This window comes from Antechinus flavipes, chromosome 2, assembly GCF_016432865.1.
Source record: "Antechinus flavipes isolate AdamAnt ecotype Samford, QLD, Australia chromosome 2, AdamAnt_v2, whole genome shotgun sequence".
NCBI lineage: Eukaryota > Metazoa > Chordata > Mammalia > Dasyuromorphia > Dasyuridae > Antechinus > Antechinus flavipes.
Window position 1 is genome coordinate 534,256,254 of NC_067399.1, and position 21,067 is coordinate 534,277,320.

Genomic DNA, 21,067 nt, shown 5'->3' on the forward strand with positions numbered 1-21,067 from the left:
GGTCAAAGACTATAACTGGAGCTATAAATAATGTCAGAGGCAAAATGGAATTGCCTTAGTTTACTCTGCTACTGATAAAACAAGTCTTTTAAAATGCTAATCATAAGTTTTATTTTTATAGCTTGTGGCATTTAGGGATCTTGAATAATAATGAGAATACTAGAGTATTTTTTCCAAATGAAGGTATGGGATGAGGTATTGGACTTTTAAAATATTTTGTAATAGCTATTCTTCATATAAATAATTCTAGGAAACTTTGGTTCTGCCAGAAAATAATTTGGAACCCATCATAAAAAATGTCCATTTCAATTTCAGTCATTGCCAAGTGTAAAATACAGTTTTTATAAAGAATTTTTTTTAGTTGAATGAAATAAAAAGCCATCTTGCTAAATAAGGAATTGAAGAATTAAATATGCATATAGAATTATTACTATGCTTGTAATCCAAATATCTAACATTTTCAAAGATATTTTTGGCATAATGAGTATTTGTTCACATAGTTTTAAACATATAGCATAATTGTGGAGAAATAGACAACAAATAAACTTAATACTCAACCCAAAAAATTTTAGTATCCACTGTGTATAAATTCATTATATTAATATCTATAAGGTAAAGAAGGAATATAAGGCATATTCTCTGCTTTTGAGAATCTAGCAGTTTTTTAAGGGACTTATTTATCATCTGTTATGTTCAAGGCATGGTATAAGGGATAATAAAACAAAATTCTGTACTTTTATAAAACTGGGTAAAAATTATATTTCAAGTTATAGTCATCCAAAGTATATATTCTCAAAATCACACACTTCACTTGGCACCTTCAGCATTTCCAGTTTTATGTGTCTTGTTGGTTTTAGTTGACAGAATGAAAAATAGTCCCTGCGTTTAGGGACCTGAGAAGGCAAGATTTGTACAAGCAAAAGAGAAGTGATAGAAGGCTTATTTTTAATAGGAATCAAGAGGAGGAAGAGATAATGTAAACTACTTTGTTAATAGAAGACTTTAAAAAAAAAAAAAAAAAAGATGTGACTTGAGCCAGACTTTGAATGACGAGTAAGGTTTAGATAGGCTTAGAAAATAAATTTTAGAGCTGGAGAAATCGCAGAAGACATTCACTATGCCAGAGGAAATTAGTATGTGGCTTTGGAGACAGCAGTGAATTAGTATTATGTAGGGTTGGAGTAAAGAATGGAGGAGAAGGTTATTAGTGATAAAAGTTAAAATTTATTTTGGATCTAAGTTGTAGAAAAAGTTGGATGGCATATGAGAAGTTTGAACTGGAAGGTTTTTAAACATGTTAAAAACATCATTTTAGGGAGATTAAGATAGGGGCAACATACCAGATGGGTTGTGGGAAAGAAGTGCTACAGGCAAGGTGACTGACTAAAAAGCTAATTGAGAAGTGAAACTAAGATGGCAGAGAAAAGATAGGGACATCTCCCAAAATTCTTTACATAACTAAATGATTTGAGAGTGGCAGGACCTACAGAAGGACAAAGTGAAGCAATCAAGACAATATAGAAGGTTGGCAGGAAAGATCTGTCACACTGGAGTGAGTCCAGAGCAGGCAGTGCCTGGGCAAGGCTATGCCAGGCTTTGGGCAGCTGAATTGCAGCAGCCACCTCTGGAGCTGTAAGTGAGAGGGGAGGGTTGGACACCTGTGTTCAGAGCATACATTGAGGACTGAAGTGTATGTGCATGCATGTGTGCGTGCGTGCATGTGTATGTTTTGAAGACATAATTAAGGAAAAATTTTGTTTTTCTTGATTATATGTGCTTGTATCAGGGGTTTTGCTTTTTTTTTTTTTTTTTTTTTTTTTTTTTTTTGCTTTCTCAAGATGAGAAAAGGGAAGGAAGTGAAAGAAAAATAATGATCTTCTCATCATAATAGCTTACATACACAGTGCCTACTGTGTACCAGGCAGTATGCTAAACGCTTCACTGATATCTCATTTGATTATGCTGGCAATGCCATGAGATAGTGATAACATGTCCTGATTTTAGAGATGAAGAAACTGTCTGTTGTCCATCGTGAGTTCTTGCTGACTCCAGGCCTAGCACTTTATCCACTGTTCCACCTTCCTGGAAAACTATTCTTTGAAAGTGAAATAAAACTTAATTTAAATAATTTAGAACTTGAATGGACATGTAGTCCAGAGGCCAAACGTGCCAACCCCTTACTCTACAGGTCAGGAAATAGAAGCCAGAGAGTTTGAGTGCATCACCAAAAGTCACACATAAGGTAGTAAGTGTGACAAGAGCCTGAATGAACAATAGAAATAGAAAGGGAAAGTGGTTTGGGAGGGATATGAAAAATTCATGGAACTGCATTATTGACTTTATATGGAAGAAGTACAGGAGTTAGAGATAACTGAAACTGAATGTAGGTGAAAGTAGGAGGGGGATAGAGAGAGACTGAATTTGTGATTTCATTGATACAAGGAACTCCTTTGTAAAGAAACTCCCTCTATCTGTTCAAGTTATGCCTAATCCACTCTTTTTTTTTTTTAATCTTTATTTATTTATTTTTTTATTTTATAATAACTTTATATTGACAGAATCCATGCCAGGGTAATTTTTTACAGCATTATCCCTTGCACTTGCTTCTGTTCCAATTTTTTCCCTCCCTCCCTCCACCCCCTCCCCAAGATGGCAAGCAGTCCTATATATGTTAGATATGTTGCAGTATATCCTAGATACAATATATGTTTGCAGAACCGAAGTTTTCTTGTTGCATAGGGAGAATTGGATTCAGAAGGTAAAAATAACCCGGGAAGAAAAACAAAGATGCAGATAGTTCACATTCGTTTCCCAGTGTTCTTTCTTTGGGTGTAACTGCTTCTGTCCATCATTTATCAATTGAAACTGAGTTAGGTCTCTTTGTCAAAGAAGTCCACTTCCATCAGAATACATCCTCATACGATATCGTTGTCGAAGTGTATAATGATCTCCTGGTTCTGCATATTTCACTTAGCATCAGTTCATGTAAGTCTCTCCAAGCCTCTCTGTATTCATCCTGCTGGTCATTTCTTACAGAACAATAATATTCCATAACATTCATATACCATAATTTACCCAGCCATGCTCCAATTGATGGGCATCCATTCAATTTCCAGTTTCTAGCCACTACAAACAGGGCTGCCACAAACATTTTGGCACATACAGGTCCCTTTCCCTTCTTTAGTGTTTCTTTGGGATATAAGTCCAGAAGTAACACTGCTGGATCAAAGAGTATGCACAGTTTGATAACTTTTGGGGCATAATTCCAGATTGCTCTCCAGAATGGTTGGATTCATTCACAACTCCACCAACAATGCATCAGTGTCCCAGTTTTCCTGCATCCCCTCCAACATTCATCATTATTTTTTCCTGTCATCTTAGCCAATCTGACAGGTGTGTAGTGCTATCTCAGAATTGTCTTAATTTGCATTTCTCTGATCAATAGTGATTTGGAACACTTTCATATGAGTGGTAATAGTTTCAATTTCATCCTCTGAAAATTGTCTGTTCATATCCTTTGACCATTTATCAATTGGAGAATGGCTTGATTTCTTATAAATTTGAGTCAGTTCTCTATATATTTTGGAAATGAGGCCTTTATCAGAACTTTTAACTGTGAAGATGTTTTCCCAGTTTGTTGCTTCCTTTCTAATCTTGTTTGCATTAGTTTTGTTTGTACAAAGGCTTTTTAATTTGATGTAATCAAAATTTTCTATTTTGTGATCAGTAATGGTTTCTAGTTCATCTTTGCTCACAAATTTCTTTTTCCTCCACAAGTCTGAGAGATAAACTATCCTATGTTCCTCTAATTTATTTATAATTATAATCTATAATCTTTATGCCAAGGTTATGCCAAGGTCATGGACCCATTTTGATCTTATCTTGATATATGGTGTTAAGTGTGGGTCCATGCCTAATTTCTGCCATACTAATTTCCAGTTATCCCAGCAGTTTTTATCAAATAATGAATTCTTATCCCAAAAGTTAGGATCTTTGGGTTTGTCAAATACTAGATTGCTATAGTTGACTCTTCTCTCTTGTGAATCTAACCTTTTCCACTGATCACCTAATCTATTTCTTAGCCAATACCAAATGGTTTTGGTGACTGCTGCTTTATAATATAATTTTAGATCAGGTACAACTAGACCACCTTCATTTGATTTTTTTTTCCCATTAATTCCCTTGAGATTCTTGACTTTTTATTGTTCCATATGAATTTTGTTGTTATTTTTTCTAGATCATTAAAATATTTTCTTGGAAGTCTGATTGGTATAGCACTAAATAAATAGATTAGTTTAGGGAGTATTGTCATCTTTATTATATTCACTCGGCCTATCTAAGAGCACTTAATATTTTTCCAATTATTTAAGTCTGACTTTATTTGTGTGGAAAGTTTTTTGTAATTTTGCTCATATAATTCCTGACTTTCCTTTGGTAGATAGATTCCCAAATATTTTATGCTATAACAGTTATTTTGAATGGAATTTTTCTTTGTTATCTCTTGCTGTTGGATTTTGTTGGTGATGTATAAAAATGCTGAGGATTTATGGAGATTTATTTTGTATCCTGCTACTTTGCTATGAACTTTTTCTAATAGTTTTTTAGTAGAATCTCTGGGGTTCTCTAGGTTTACCATCATATCATCTGCAAAGAGTGATAATTTGGTTTCCTCATTACCTACTCTAATTCCTTTAATCTCTTTCTCGACTCTTATTGCAGAGGCTAATGTTTCTAATACGATATTGAATAATAATGGTGATAGTGGGCAACCTTGCTTCACTCCAGATCTTACTGTGAAAGGTTCCAGTTTTTCCCCATTGCATATGATGCTTACTGATAGTTTTAAATATATGTTCCTGACTATTTTAAGGAAAAGTCCATTTATTCCTATGCTCTCAAGTGTTTTTATTAGGAATGGATGTTGGATTTTATCAAATGGTTTTTCTGCATCTATTGAGATGATCATATGGTTTTTGTTTGTTTGGTTATTGATATAGTCAATTATGCTAATAGTTTTCCTAATGTTGAACCAGCCCTGCATTCCTGGTATAAATCCTACTTGGTATAGTGTATTATCCTGGGAATGATTTTCTGTAATCTTTTTGCTAACATTTTATTTAAGATTTTAGCATCGATATTCATTAGGGATATTGATCTATAATTTTCTTTCTCTGTTTTCAACCTACCTGGTTTAGGTATCAGTACCATGTCTGTGTCATAAAAGGAGTTTGGTAGGACTCCTTCAATCCCTATTTTTTCAAATAGTTTATTTAGCATTGGAGTTAATTGTTCTTTAAATGTTTGGTAGAATTCACATGCAAATCCATCTGGTCCTGGGGATTTTTTCTTAGAGAGTTGGTTGCCTAATCCACTCTTAAAGAATATAGCCTCAAGACTGAGATGCTGTGACTTTCTCAATACTACTCAACTAAGAATTGTCAGCAGCAGTATTTGAACTCAGGGGATTACAGTTTTAAAGCTAGTCTTTTCTATCTACTACACCAGCAAGATGACTATATGAAAGTAATTCATAAGCTCATATAGAATCACAAATTTTTTGGCATAAGTATCCTGCCCCTGTCATTGATAAGTTGTTGTTTTTTTTTTAAATATGAATTATTCTTTTTTTATGGATGGAAATCTCATTTAAAAAAACTTTCAATGGATATTGAAATTAATTTTCTTTTTTTTTTTTTCTAGGAAGTAATGGTTGCTGATGACCTTGAAAATGAGGTAGGAGGGGAAAGAAAGCTTTTCAGAGAAAAAGCATGTATATACATACATGCTTATGTAACATTTCTACATAATGCTATTAGAAAAAGAACTAGATTATTAATAAAAGACTTGGATTTTAATTCTTGTTTTCAAAGTCAATAAACATTTATTGAATGCCTACTATATTTCAGGCCCTGTGTTAAGTACTGGAAATAGGAAAAAAGTATAAGCCTTCCCCTTAGAGAGGTTACAGTGTAATGGTGGGGGAGGGTGATAGTGGTGCTGGTGGTAGTTATAGTGGTGCTGGTGTGCGATGCTTCTAGCTTAGGCATGATCCAGTTCTGCAGCCAGGATGTAAACTGATTTGAGGAGGTATATTTCACAATTGACTTTATCTTGCAGACTAATGAGGATCTATAGATGATGAAATTTGGCTAAGTAGCCAAAAGGTTTGGGGTTTTTTATAAATTAATCTCTGAGCTGTTTAGTAAAGTTGAGAGAGAGATTGAGAGGGAGGAAGGGCTTACTCTCAAGGTGCTTACATTTTTAGGTTATCTAGAAAGTGAGGGAAATAAGGCAGCTGGTGGGGACATAGAGAAGTATAGAGAATGAGCAATGAAGTGAATATTGTAAAGGCCCCTTATGAAATTGTAGCTCTTGATTGAGAGGTGCCAATCTGGAGAACAGAATTTGGGGCATATATTTTTCTTGGAAAAAAAAGTGGTAACTACAGAAGACTAGAGTATGGGTTGTCAGGTCTAGATAATTTATAATAGTCCTTTCTAATGCTAAAGTTATTTTTAAAAAAATCTTTCAACAAGTGTATTTTTGCAGTGGTAAAACATTGTATAATCACAACATCATGAAATTTTGCATTATTTGAAGTCTTGGGTAGGGTAGGAGTTGGGGAGGGAGTATCATTCTGAACTGTGGTTTCAGTATAGAGACTTTCTGGTTTTTAGTTTGCTTTTGTTTTTGTTTTCTTTTCATTTCAGAAAGAAAAACTGAGAACTCTTTTGAGCACCAAGGAAAAACAGCATGAAGAAAGCTTAAGGACTATTGAAGCTCTGAAAAATAGATTTAAATATTATGAGGTATCAATGTTGAATCATGGGTTGACTTTAAGTTTAGGGGACAAATTTAATTACTTTTGAGCTTTATTTTATTTTTAAAAACCTGTTGATCATTGTTGTTTTTCTGTAATTTTAGATATCTCTATATGTAAGTTCATTAAAAATAACATATTCCTACAAATAGATAGCAAAATCTCAACTATTTTATGCTTTCATAAGTATACTGTTTCATTTGGAGCACTTAGTCAGACTTGGCTTACCATTCAACTAGTTAGCTTTTTTCTATTTCTTAACTACAGATTTGCCCCAAATGGGCATATTTCAGATGGATACAGGAGAAAGTATAACTTAGGATATATCCATAAATATTACTGGGAAAACAGTTTCAAAAATCTTCCTAAACCTTAGTATGATGTCATATTTGAAGACAAAGATAATAATTGTCTCTACTTTTTTGGCCTATTTTTTGTGCAAGATTGAATAGCAACTAAGATTTTAACTGTTTTATTAGAATTGTGATTATCCACTCCTTTGATATATCCTGTTTATAGAAAATATTTTTCTAAAAAACTTCAACAAATTAAATAAGAAAATTCTTCTCTCTCTCCTCTCTCTGTTTGTAACCTATCAAAATACAGAATATATCTGGGGACCATGCATCTAAAAGAGTGGCCATTTTTTGGTTTAAGTCAACTTATTTTAATTTTGGTTTAAGTTTATATCAACTAATAAAATATATCTAGTTTGCAGATATCTTTAATAAAGTGTTACTGAAAAACTATTTGCACTATCTCCAGTATACTGATAATTTACCTTAAAAATGTATTTTTTGAATTAGTTTGAAAGCATATTGCTATCATTTTTATATAGATAAAATAGTCATGATAAAAGGACCATATCTTGCTAATAAGTAGGTTAATAGAAACTTTTTTTTTTAAAACACAAGACACAGATAGAAGCTCCTTTAAAAAATTTTTTACATGCCTCTTAAGAATAACAGCTATTTTCTATTCATAACAATAATAACAATAACTTTTCTATAGCATTTTTTATGTGCCAAAGCACTTTATAAATATTTCATTTGTTCCTCATAACAAACTGGGAGATAGGTGCTATTATTATTTCCATTTTATAGTTGAGAAAACCAAGAAAATAGGTTTAGTGACTTTCACAGGATCACATAACTAGTAAATGCTTAAGATTTCATTTGAGTAGTCAAGAGTTCCTCACTCTAGGCCCAATTGCCTTATTCACTGTATTGCCTAGCTGTCCCTTAACTATTGGCCTTTGTCTTACAGGCAGGCTAATCTACATTTCAGCCTTGCTGTAAGATTTTTATGATTGTCTAATGACAAGGAAATGCATGGAAAAGGTTTTAAAATACCAAATGTTTGCCTTCTTATTTTGGATAAAATAGAAGACAGTTTCCAAAACTCACTCATGTTACAAAAAGTTACAGGAAGTTAGCTGGGCCTCCACTCTTATTTCCACAGTGATAGTGAATGACAAGTATGTTGAAAGTTGTTTGGAAGTTATTTCCATTCTGTTTCTTTTAGATAGGCAAGTATATTAGTTATTCCCAGAAATTGTGTTTCTTGTAATATTGTTTGTTTGTCAAAAATGCAGTAAATTCCTTTATTTCTAACAGATTTCTAATGATCTCTAACAAATGTCAGGGATTTTGAGCAAAATTTTGTATAGTGGAAAAAAGTGAAGTATATCCCTAGTGTCGTGGGAAAAAACAAACATCAAATTTGGTGTCAGGTGATTTGAGTTTTGAATCCCAGTTCTGATATTTGCTAATTCATTTCTGTATATATAAAGTAGACTGAAGACCTAGTTGTATTACCAACTTTACCGTCTTAGGTAAAACACTGAACTTAAAAAATTAAAATGAATGTAAGCTATCTTTATTATTTTCTTGATACCTTGATAGAAGGCCTTATAGAATTTGTTTAGATGTCATACCAATGCAGAATTGAATAAATTAAAGCAGCTTCTCATTTAAAATTTTATAATTTGTATTTCTCATTTCAGAGTGACTATGGGGGAGCAGGAAATCACTTCAATAACCGTAAGTAATCTAAATACAAGTTAGATTTTATATTTAGACTTTAGACTATATATCTATATTTTCTCCTTTACTCTGCTGGCTCATTTTGATGTGAAGTATTGGTATGAAAACCAAAGCCTTGGTTTTCTAATAACTGTCATCAGAATACAAACTCTGATGGTTTCCACCAAGCTGAAAAGGCTTTGAGTATCAACTTGTTAATGAAATTTGTCTTCTAAGGTGCTATTTGGAGAGACTTATCCCCAATTTAGCTATCAGCTAATTGAATACTTTGAATACAGTAATTTTTAATAACCATAATTACTTTTTGAAGAGATTAGGATTAATTTTAGTGGAGGGAATAACCATACTGATGGAATTCTGAAATTTTAAAGTACAAAATAGCATATTTTAATATACAAAATAGCACCTGTGTGCACGCACACACACATACATACATATATACATATACACACATGCACCCCTCATAAAGATTTAATGGAGAATTATCAAATTATATTTAGAGAAACAAGTTTATTAATATTCTGATCATATGTGAGTTAGTACCTTGAGTGAATATTCATTTTTCATAGATATGCTGTAATTTTTGTGAATTACTACACGTGTATTAATCCCTTACTGTGTGCAAAGTGCTGTACTAATTGCTGGAAATACAAAAAGTAAAAAGCAGTAATCCAATCCATGCCTTACAAGGAATTTACAGTCTAATAGAGGCATAAGAAATAAAATTAAGGGCTTTGGACAAAAGTTCTAAAAGGAACATTAAGAACTTAAAAAAAAAGATTTTATAAGCAAGTTTACAGTCATTTTGTTTTATGATTCAAGCTATAATTTGATTATTTTAAAAAATCTACAAACTTTTTTTGTTAACAAGTGTACAAATTATCTACTATATATTTTTGTTGGAAAATCAGGAAGTGCTTCATTGTAATAGGATGGCTTGCATTTATAAAGCACCTAAAGGTTCAGAATGTTTCCTCATAAGGAAACTAAGCTTTAAGCTTTAGCATTGTATATATTGCATCATTATAATCATCTCATTTATTCTCCCCCAACATACCTAATAAGTTGCCAAAACTTACTAATTTACCTCTAAGTACCATCTCGTATAATGTTGAGTGCATTTTGTGTATTCACACAACTAATACTACTGCTTACCTTAATCATTGCAATGGCTTCTAAATTTATCACCTTGCTTTGAGTGTCTCTCTGTTGCTGCTGCTAAAGTGATTTTCCTTAAGGACAAGTCTAACCGTGTCACTTCTATACTCAGTAAGCCCTTTTGGCTCCCTGTTCCTTCTAGGATCAGTGCCCCCTTTTAACTTTTCACAGCCTGGACCCACCTTACCTTTTCAGCCTTACTCTAGAGTACTTCCGCTCCTGCACTCTACTGTCCCACTAAACTGCCCTTCTCTCTGTTCCTCACTCATGCCATTCCCCATGCCTGGAATGGGTTTACCTGTGCCTCATAGGACCCTCTCTTTCTTCAAACCCTTTGTGATTTCTTATTTATTTACTAGTGCCCTCTCATCCAAACTGCCATGCATTTAATTGTTTTGTATTTATTTTCATTTTTAGATTTGTCCTTTAGATTTGTTGAGAGTGGGAATTGTTTCTTTTTTTTGTATTTATATCCCTATTGCCTAGTGCAGTTTGTAGCAAATGCTGACTTATAGAGGTGTTTTGAAAATCAAAAGATACAATGAGTATAAAGATCCTAACAGATCTTAAATCACAATAGAAATATCCATTATTATTATTATTATTACTCCTGGAAGTCACAGAATTCCAGAATTAGAAATTATTTCAGGGATTTTCAGGCTAGCCCACACCTGAATTTGAAAACTCTTTTTGATATATCTGACAAATTTCTGTCTTTTTTTTTTTTTTTAAAGAAATAACAGCAATGATAATGCCAATAATAGCTAACAGTTATAGAGCTTCAGGATTTACAGGTACTTTACATATGTTGTCTCCTTTGATTCTCATAAACACACTGAGGTAAAGGTGCTATTATTCCCATTTTTCAGATGAGCGAAGTATAGAAACCCACTTTTGGAGAATTAATTATTAGAAAGTTATTTCTTAAGTCAAGCCTGAATTTGCCCTTTTTTTTTTTTCAACCAATTGTTATGAATACTGCCTCTAAAGACCAAGTGGGGAACAGAGATAGTCGAGTTATTCTGGCATATAGGGTTCGTGATGAGAAATAATATGAAAATAAAGTTGGAAAGAAGATATTGTGGAGGACATTAAATGCCTGACTGAAAAAAGGAAATATTGTTCAGTGTGCTCTTCCAGGACTGCCCAAAATTCCTTATCTTTGATCTGTTTTCTTTCTTTCCTTCTGTTCCCTTTCTGTCCCTTCTTGCTATTAAATCACTGTCAACTGCCTCCCTAACCCTTTGTTTCTCTTTTCTTTCCTCTATTTTGCATGACCTTAAGTTTTTCCAAATTTTCTTATTTTTTTAAATAACACATATTTCACCATATTAATATACCATGATTTATTGTTGTCCTCCAATTGTTTAACACATAGTTTGTTTTCAAATTTTAGTTATTACAGATAAAGTAGATTTCAAATTTTTTTTTCTTTTAATGGATAAATCCTATTTTCTTCCATAATGATTTTTGGGAGGTTAGTCCTATCAGTGGAGCTACTAGATAAAAAGTATAATCAGTTTTAGTGTTCTTAGTATAAATTGGTATTTTGCTCTCCAAAATGTTTCGGATTTTTTTCTTTTTGAGGCAATTGGGGTTAAATGACTTGCTCAGGGTCACACAGGTAGGAAGTATTAAGTGTTAGATTATTCTTTAGACTCATTAATAATGTATTAAAATACCTGTTTCCCCACAGGTAGGACGTATTAAGTGTTAGATTATTCTTTAGACTCATTAATAATGTATTAAAATACCTGTTTCCCCATAGCCCTGCTAATTGTAGATTTTATGTTTAAAAATATTTTGTAAATTCTAGTAATATAAAGTGGATTTTAAGCTTGTCTTTTAAGTATTTTGGTCACTTTTTTTTTTTTTTTTTCTGAGGCAATTGCGCTTAAGTGACTTGCCCAGGGTCACACAGCTAGGGATAGGAAGTGTTAAATGTCTGAGGATAGATTTGAACTCGGGTCCTCCTGACTTCAGGGCTGGTTCTCTAATCACTGCACCACCTAGCTGACCCTTTGGTCACTTTCTTTTGGGAAGGTAGCTTGGCATAATAGCCAGTGTGATGGATTTGGAGTCAGAAAATCTGACAATGTTCCAGCTGTGCTCTTTATAACCCATGTGACCTTGAGCAAGTGCTGGGAGGTATTTTTTGTTTGTTTTTGTTTTTGTAAAAATCTGCAAAGCGAGGAGTTTGGGCTAGTTAACCTCTAACGTCTAAATCTGCAATCTTTTTAACTTTTCATATGGATTTTAAACATTTTTTCTCCTTCATAAATGATTTTGTTTGGTCCCTTGAACACTGATCCTTTGGGGAAGTGTCTATTTGGTTTTAGAGGCAGATAATATTTCTTTAAATATAGATTTAAAAAAATTGTTTCATGAATTATACACACGGTTGTATGTGTGTATAAAAGGCAGAGTGAGAAGCAATTGTAGAAAGATTTAGAGTTAATTATGAATAAGTTAACTAGTAAATAGAATATAGCTTCTTAAGGCAGGATCTATTTGGGTTTTGTCTTCGTATCACTAATGCCTAGCACAATGTAGTTGCTAAATAACTGCTCACAGAATTGAATTGAATGAAATGGAATATACTGCCCCCGGAGGAGTGGATTTCTCCTTATTAGATGTCTTCAAGAAAAGACTAGATGATTTTTGTTAGGTAGAATATAGACTAGATTTTTGGCAGAGATGTCTTATATGTCCCTTTCCAATTCTGGGTTTTTTTTTATCTGTGATTTTAATAACTTAATGGAGTTGATTCTTATGTAAAAACTGTTAGGATTAAATATATTTTGACATTTCTCTCATTTTTTTTTCTTTTCTTTTGTATGTAACAAGTTAAAATTATAGAACCAAGCTAAGATTTAAATTTTGCTTTTGCATGAAAATTTAGATTTAGAAATTAGAAAATATAGATAATTTCTTTTTTTGTTTGTTAATTTAGGAAAAGAAGACATGCTTCATAAGCAGAATCAAATTTTTGTTTCAGAATCACAGGTAATTATTTCTCTTGAACAAAATCCATTCTTGCATACTTGTGGTTTATGCTGTTTTTTACATTAAACAAAATTTACATATTTAGAAAATTATTTATTGGAGAAACAAGTTCTAATGTTTTGTAACATATTTGTTTATTGTTAAGCCTAGTTTGAAAAGATTTAGCAGCTTTTGGTGTTCTGTGAAGTAATTTTAGTGAGAGTAACTTAAACTAGTCAAGATTCTTTTTGTTTGTGGTTAACATGTTTTCATTAATAACTCTACAGTCAGCTCTTAATTATTTGTACATAAGGAGAGCAGAGACATTAATACTTTTTAAAAAATTCTTTCTTTTTAGAATTAGTGTAGTTTATATTTGCATTTAAAAACAAGATGTTCTAGGGAATTATCTTCAATAAAAATCCAATTTAAAGTGAAAAAACTTTGGATGAGTTTTTTTTTTTTTTTAGCATATACCCTACTGTTTACTTCTGTTTTTTTGCCATCTTGTTCTGGAAAAAGACCCTTATTTTCCATTCACCTTAGGTAAGTTACTTAATGTCTCTTGACCTATTTTTCTCATCCATATAATAGTTGTGCACTATGTAATCTACAAGTTACTTGATGCAAATTTTATAAATGAATGGCTAAACATTTATTATAAACTTGATATGTGTAAAACTTTATACTAAGTGCTGAAGATGTAATCAATGAAAAAGTAAGAAATCTCCGAATCCCCAAAAGCGACATTTTGCTGAGGGAGATAACACATAAGGAAGCTATGTTCTATGATTTTTAAAGGGAGTATAAAATGTCAACAAAACATAACAAAGAATCTTGGGCATAAACTTTTAAGTACTGTTAGTGTAGGTGCTTTTAATGTATTTGATATGAACATCCAGGTGGCCATAGTTTAAGATTTGTTTTATAAGCACACTTAGAGAAAATTCTTGCCACAGATTTGCCTCTATGTTGTCAGCTTCCTTTATCTCTCAGTCTATTTGAAGATAGTTCAAATTTAATTAACATATATAATCATACCAGATTAAAGTACTTAAAATAATCATGTTTTTATCAAATATTTGTTGAGAGACTTTGTGGCATAATGAATCTCCAAAGGGCTAGCCTTGGAGTCAAGAAGACTTGGTATTAAGTCTAAGGTATTGCCCCTTGTAGGGGCAAGTCAGTCTTGAAATGCATGAAGCAACTCAGTAAGACTATAAGTGTTAGATGAGGTGCTGTTCTGCTTCTTGGGAAAGGAGTTTTTTTTTTTTTTTTTTTTTTTTGATAAAATCATAGAATTCTGACCTTTTTCTCTCCTAATTTTATGCTTGCTATTGGGAGTGAATTTCCTTTTTAACCTTATTTTTAAAAGCATATGATAGTTTCAATATACTGATTTATAACTTATTCAGCTTGTTGGTTATCTTTCTCTGAATATCCTTCTACTTTTTTTGTATTCTTGTTTTCTTGTATTCTTTTAAATGTTTTATTGGAGTTTATTTCTCTGAGGTTTTTTTTTGGATCACTATCTACCTGTCAAAAAAAGAAATATAACCTTCCTAAAAAATAACCCATCTTTTTGTCATTTCTTATGATATAACCATATTCCACTATTTGTCCAACTATTCCCCAATCGTTGGGCACTATCTTCGTTTCCAGTATTTTGCTAAAACAAAAAAGGGCTGTTAGTAATATTTTTGTATGTATGGGTCCTTTCCCTCTTTTTTTGAACTTGTTGTTATAGATGCAGTAGTGATATGACTGGGTCTAAATCTGGGATCCTCTACAGAATTTAAGGAGACAAGATCCAGTCATAAACACAGATGAAAATAAACTTTTAAAAGTTATTTTTGGTATTTTTGAATTTGATAAAACATCAATAATCAGGAACTTTCATATATAAAGAACAGAAAAGGAGGATTATATATGAAACCATGATTTTATTTAACATTTAAAAAAATAAACTGTATAAAGTCAAGTTTCAAAGTTGTCCTTATTTGTGTTTTCATTTAAATTCTTTCTGTTCTGAGCATTAAAAAAAAAAAAGCTCAGTGACACATTTCTTTTTAAATCAAAACATGTCATATTCTGCATCTTTAGTGTTATCAAGGTTGTTTTTTTTTTAACTATATTATATATAGTCTTTGAATAAATTATTTTTCTTGTATTGCTTATTTTACTATGCATTAGTTCACATAGATCTCAGATTTCTTTGAATGTTTTTTCATCATTTCTTATGGTTTTATAATGTTCCATTTCATATTTATTTAGCCATTCTCTAGTTGATAGACACCTGTTAATTACAACATTCTTTAATGTTTCTAATAAATAATACTTTTTCTTTTCTTTTTTTAAAGGAAAATATTTTCTTCCTTTCTGGTATAGTTAGGATTATAAACTTTCTACTACAATGTTTACACATCCTACTTTAGAAAATACTGTAATTATCATTATGCATAATTGATATATATATATATTTTTAAATAAAATGAGTTAAAGATGAATCCTGGTCACTTAGTAAATTTGTGGGTTAATACATTATATTTGGAAATTTATTTGATAAATATAGAGGATCTCTTTCATCTAAGGAATCTTAATTCTGTCAATATCTTGTAGCACTTTCAACCTGTGTTCTGTATTTTAAAATGGGTAAATTGTAATACAAAAAATGAGTTGTATATTTATAATATGGTACTGAATTGTGGCCTATGGATAGGGGACAAAAGAGAAAAAGACTATATTGTATCTCTATGAGGTTGTTTTTAATCTGAAATCTACAACTTAGGATTTTTTTTTTTTTTTTTTTTTTTTTTTTGCTGAGCAATTGGGGTTAAGTGACTTGCCCAGGGTCACACAGCTAGGAAGTGTTAAGTGTCTGAGGCCAGATTTGAACTCAGGTCCTCCTGACTTCAGGGCTGGTGCTCTAATCCATTGTAGCACCTATTTGCTCCTACAACCTTGTTTTAAAAATATTTTTACAACTATGTCAATATAATTGACTTCCTTTTTAATCCTATATTTTATTTTATGCATTTAAAAACATTACTTTGAGAAGTCCTTGGATTTTACTAGACTGCTAAAGGGAGTCTATGCCACAAAAACAAACAAACAAAACCCCTTAGAATCCCTCTATTAGATTAATGAAGAGAATTAATTTAGTGTTATTACTTTCCTGTAGAATTTCTCTTAGGACTAACTAGATGGCACAGGAGATAGAGTGTTGGATCTAGAATCAGGAAGGTTCTTCTTTCTGGGTTCAAATCTGACCTCAGGCACTTGCTGTGTTTTCCAGGTCAAGTCACTTAAATTTGTTTGCTTCAGTTTCCTCATCTGCAAAATGACCTGGAGAAGGATATGAAGAAGGATTTTTGCCAAGAAAACCACAAATTGGGGTCACAAAAGAGTTGGAAATACTGAAACAATTGTATTACAAAAAATTTCTCTTAAGCATTTCAAATAAATTTCTCTTTAACCAGTAACTTTTTAGCTAAACAGTTCAATGTTTTTCTTTTTTTTTTTTTTTTTTGTAAATCCAATAATCAAGTATATTAATACTTCTTCTTTAGACTTTATATAATCAACACATTTTTCTCTCTTTCCTTCTAGTATACATCATCAGGCATTCCACTGCCAGCCCACATACAAACAAGATCCATGCTAAGACCACTGGAACTGTCCTTACCCAGTCAAACTACCATTTCTGAAAATGAGATTTTAAAGAAAGAGTTAGACACTATGAGAACCTTTTGTGATTCAGCTAAACAAGAGAAATTTAAGCTCCAAAATGAACTGGCCCATAAAGTGGCAGAATGCAAAGCTTTGGCATTAGAATGTGAAAGAGTAAAGGAGGATTCTGATGAACAGATAAAACAATTGGAAGATGCTTTAAAAGATGTGCAAAAGAGAATGTATGATTCAGAAGGTAAAGTGAAACAAATGCAAACTCATTTTCTTGCTCTGAAGGAGCACTTGACAAATGAAGCAGCTTCAGGAAATAATAGATTAACAGAAGAACTAAGGGATCAGTTGAAAGAAATGAAAGCAAGATATGAAGGAGCTTCTGCTGAAGTGGGAAGACTAAAGAACCAAATCAAACAAAATGAAATGCTAGTAGAGGAGTTTAAAAGGGATGAAGGGAGATTAGTAGAAGAAAATAAGCGATTACAGAAAGAATTTAGCATGTCTGAAATAGAGCGAGAGAAGAGAGGAAGAAAAGCCTTGGAGATGGAAGGTCAGATAAAAGAATTAGTAGCAAAATTGGCCCTCTCCATCCCTACAGAAAAATTTGAAAACATGAAGAGTTTATTATCAAATGAAGTGAATGAGAAAGCAAAAAAGTATGTAGAGATGGAAAGAGAATATGAAAAATCACAAACTGAACTTAGACAATTAAAGAGAGAACTTGAGAATTATAAAGCTAAGCTTTCTCAACATGTAAGGCCAGAGGAACATGAACAACTTAAGGACAAATTTGAACAAAAATCAGGTGAATTTGGAAAGAAGATAACCGAGTTAACTTTGAGGAATCAGACATTACAGAAAGAATTTGAGAAGGTTTGTGCAGATAATAAACTACTAGACCACCAGTTGCAGAGTTTATCGACTGAGATGAAAACTAATTATATTCCTTTAAAATTAAATCAAGAAATGAAAAAATTGCATGCTTCAACAGTTGATGATTTGAATAAAAAACTAATAGATGTGACACAAAAGTATAAAGAAAGGGAATTGGAAACTGAGAAGCTGATAGTGGAAAAAAACAATTTAACTAAAAATGTCAGTCATCTTGAAGCTACATATATTCCTCTAGAAAACCATGAAAAAGAGATAATGGCTCTAAAATCCAATATTGTTGAACTAAAAAAAGAACTTTCAGAACTTAATAAAAAATGTGGTTATGGAGAAGAAAAATTGCATGTAATCACATCTGAGAATGCAAAACTGAAAAGGTCTATAAATGAACAGTATGTGCCAGTTACAACCCATGAAGAAATTAAAGCAGCGTTAAGTAGCACATTGGATAAAACTAACAGAGAATTGACAGATGTGAAAAGAAAACTTGAAGATATAAAACAAGAATTTACACAAATAAGAGATGAGAATGGAGCATTAAAAAAAAAGTTAGAGGATTCTAAAAACCAAATGAAAGCTGAATTTATTAGCATAAAGGAGCATGAGGACAAAATGAATGCTATTAACAAAAACCTAAAAGAAACACAGGAAAATCATGCTGAAGTACTTACCAAGTATAATAAGGGTCAGAAAGAGATTTTAGCATTGCTTGTTGAGATTGAAGCCCAGAAGAAGGAACTTGACACAATACAAGAATGCATTAAGCTAAAGTATGCACCGATTGCTAGTTTTGAAGAACGAGAGAAAACTTTTAATGCCACTGTGAAAGAACTTAAAGATCAATTGCTAACACAGACACAAAGATGCATTGTAGAGGAAGAGGAGACTCATAAATGTCAGCAGGAAAACGAAAGGTTAAAGAATGAAATCCTTATAATCCAGAAAGATCTAAAGAATAAGGATATTCTCATTGAAAATTCCCATGAATTGGAAAAAACTTTAAACCAAAAAACAGAAGAGTTTAGCAAACAACTAAAGGATTTGTCTGAGAAGTACACAAAGGTAAAAAGTGAGAAAGAGAAGCTTTTGAAAGAAAATGCCAAAAAGACCTCTGAGATACTTGCAGCCCAAACAATTTTACAGGAACAACATGTTCCCCTAGGGCAGGTGGAAGAGCTGAAAAACTCCCTTAATGGCACAATTGAGGCTCTGAGAGAAGAGCTCCAGGACAAGAAGAGACGGCATGAGGAAGCTGAGCAGGCAGCAGCTGAATGGCAACAGATGCTCGAGAATCAAAAACACTCTTCTGTGTCCCTGGTAGAACACGTGCAGATAAAGGAAGCATTGGAGAAAGAAGTTGGATACATGAAAGGTAGATTGAGTGAAAAAGAAAAAGAAAGTCAAACCAAAACAGAAAAGATCTCTAAACTCCAGGATGAGATTCAGACTTTGAAGGAAGCATTTAAGAAATTAGAATCTAGAGAGATTATTGATTTATCAAAATACAACACAGTGAAAAATGCTTTAGAAGCACAAATTACCAACATGACAGAAAATTTGACCACTTTGAATAAAAAGTATGAGGAAGTGTGCGAAGAAGCGGCACGTGCCAAAAAGGCAGAACTATCTGCAAAAGAAGAGAAGGAATTGATACAGTTGAGGAGCTTAAGCATTGAACAAGAAATTAAGGAACAGAAAGAAAGATGTGATAAGTCCTTACTAACAATTACTGATTTACAAAGAAGAATGCAAGAGTCTGCCAAACAAATAGAAGCAAAAGACAATAAGGTAGGCAGTAAATTAAATCTGCATGATTATAAGTTAGAAAATAAAAGCAAGTATTATATCATAATAAGTTCAGATTCATTGTGGCTCCTCATTGTATGTAAAATACTAATTATCTACTGTTAAAAATGTTTTGGGCAATTAAAAAAAAGTTCTTTATGCTTTTCTGTAGTAACCAGGTGCTAAGCATAGTTTTGTAGAAGATACAAAGCCATTTGAAAGGCCTGGCTTCCAAGTTTTTACAGTCTAATTTAGGAAATTATACAAATAGGTAGATAAATAGATTTACACAAACCATCCTTTCCCCACTCAAAAACAAAAACAAAACAAATTAAAACTAAGAATTAGTATTAAAGTGCCACATGAAAGGCACTAAGTATTCTAGGAGTTGAGAAGAAAAGAAACCTATTATGGGCTTAGGTGACAGCTAGAATTAGCACAAGATGACTGGGACTATTCTGTAGATATTGACATCCATGGAGTTCCTCTGTCACCTCCCAATACCAGTTGTCCTAATGGCACATTCCCTTGTCCATCAATGACTGCTAACTAACTTGAATCTTTTGGATATTACATCCCTTTTTCAGAGTGCTATCTCACTTCTGTCAAGCATATCTATCACCCCTTTTAGTAGGCACTTTTATCTTACTTTCCCCTAGTCAGTAATCTTTTTTGCCTTATCTCTCACTGTGCCCTCAGTCTACTTCTGTTGTGATATATTACAAAGATTGTTGCATCCAGAATCAAAGGATATGAATTTAAATCCTGGCTCTGCCAGTTATTACTTGAGTGACTTTCACTTATATAGTCTTTCATTTGTAAAATAATGATGTTGAACTCAGTGACCTGTTTCAAAGTCTACAATTTTAAACTTCTCTTTATCTTGAATTTCTTACATTTATTATTGCTCATTCAGGTTTGGTTTTCTCTTGAAGAGATCAGAGTTAATCAATAAACATTATGCACCTACTATACATAGGAACTTTATTAAGTTCTGGGGATACAAAGAAAGGAAAGTCTGAATCCTCAGAAAGCTCAGAATTTAATAGGAAAAGACATTTAAAAAGAAGCAGAGAAGGGACATGGGGGAAGGTGACCTCTTATGTAGGACCATGATTGAAGTTTTGTAGCAACAATAGGAAATAATCTGAGAAAGGGACAATTTCAGAGTTTATGTCGTCTTAAATAAGAATTTCTAGCTACCATGAAGTCCAGGAAAGAAGCTGGGTGGGAACGGATAAAGTGAATTCTCTGTCCCTTCTTTAAGTGGTGGGAGATCTCTTGAGACTCTCTAATAATGTTTTTTTCACATCCTATAATAGAGAACCAGAAAGAGCGTTATAGTTCTACATTTGGAAGGGACTTCTAGGTTATTTGATCTAGTCTCATTTTACAGATAAGGAAACTGCACTCAGAATGATTATTATTGACAAGTCTTACAACCAGCAAATATCAATTGGGGTTTAAACTCAGATCCTCCAACCTCAAGTATATCAGTGCATCTATTATGGCCTGCTAGTGCTGTGAAATTGGTACATTCCTTGTTTTCTACTGAAATTTTCAGACTCTTCTGTCACCATTAATCAGCAACCACCTCCCTGAAAAAAAGCTTGTCCAAATCCTTCTGCTAATATCTGCAGACCTACGAGATTCTCTCCATTCTTCCCAATAAACAGTACCAGGAGGACAAATCTTATTC

The 21,067-nt window shown here is 32.6% G+C and overlaps 1 protein-coding gene across 3 annotated transcripts in view; it reads left to right on the top strand.

The window, feature by feature from the left end:
- The window catches only part of UACA (uveal autoantigen with coiled-coil domains and ankyrin repeats), a 98,303-nt gene that overhangs the window by 65,874 nt on the left and 11,362 nt on the right, over positions 1-21,067 (top strand). For all 3 annotated transcript variants that reach the window (XM_051980756.1, XM_051980757.1, XM_051980758.1), the window contains 5 exons: positions 5,701-5,733; positions 6,711-6,809; positions 8,826-8,862; positions 12,977-13,029; positions 16,618-19,371. In XM_051980756.1, coding sequence (XP_051836716.1) covers positions 5,701-5,733; positions 6,711-6,809; positions 8,826-8,862; positions 12,977-13,029; positions 16,618-19,371 — 2,976 coding nt within the window. The remainder of the gene's footprint in view (positions 1-5,700; positions 5,734-6,710; positions 6,810-8,825; positions 8,863-12,976; positions 13,030-16,617; positions 19,372-21,067) is intronic.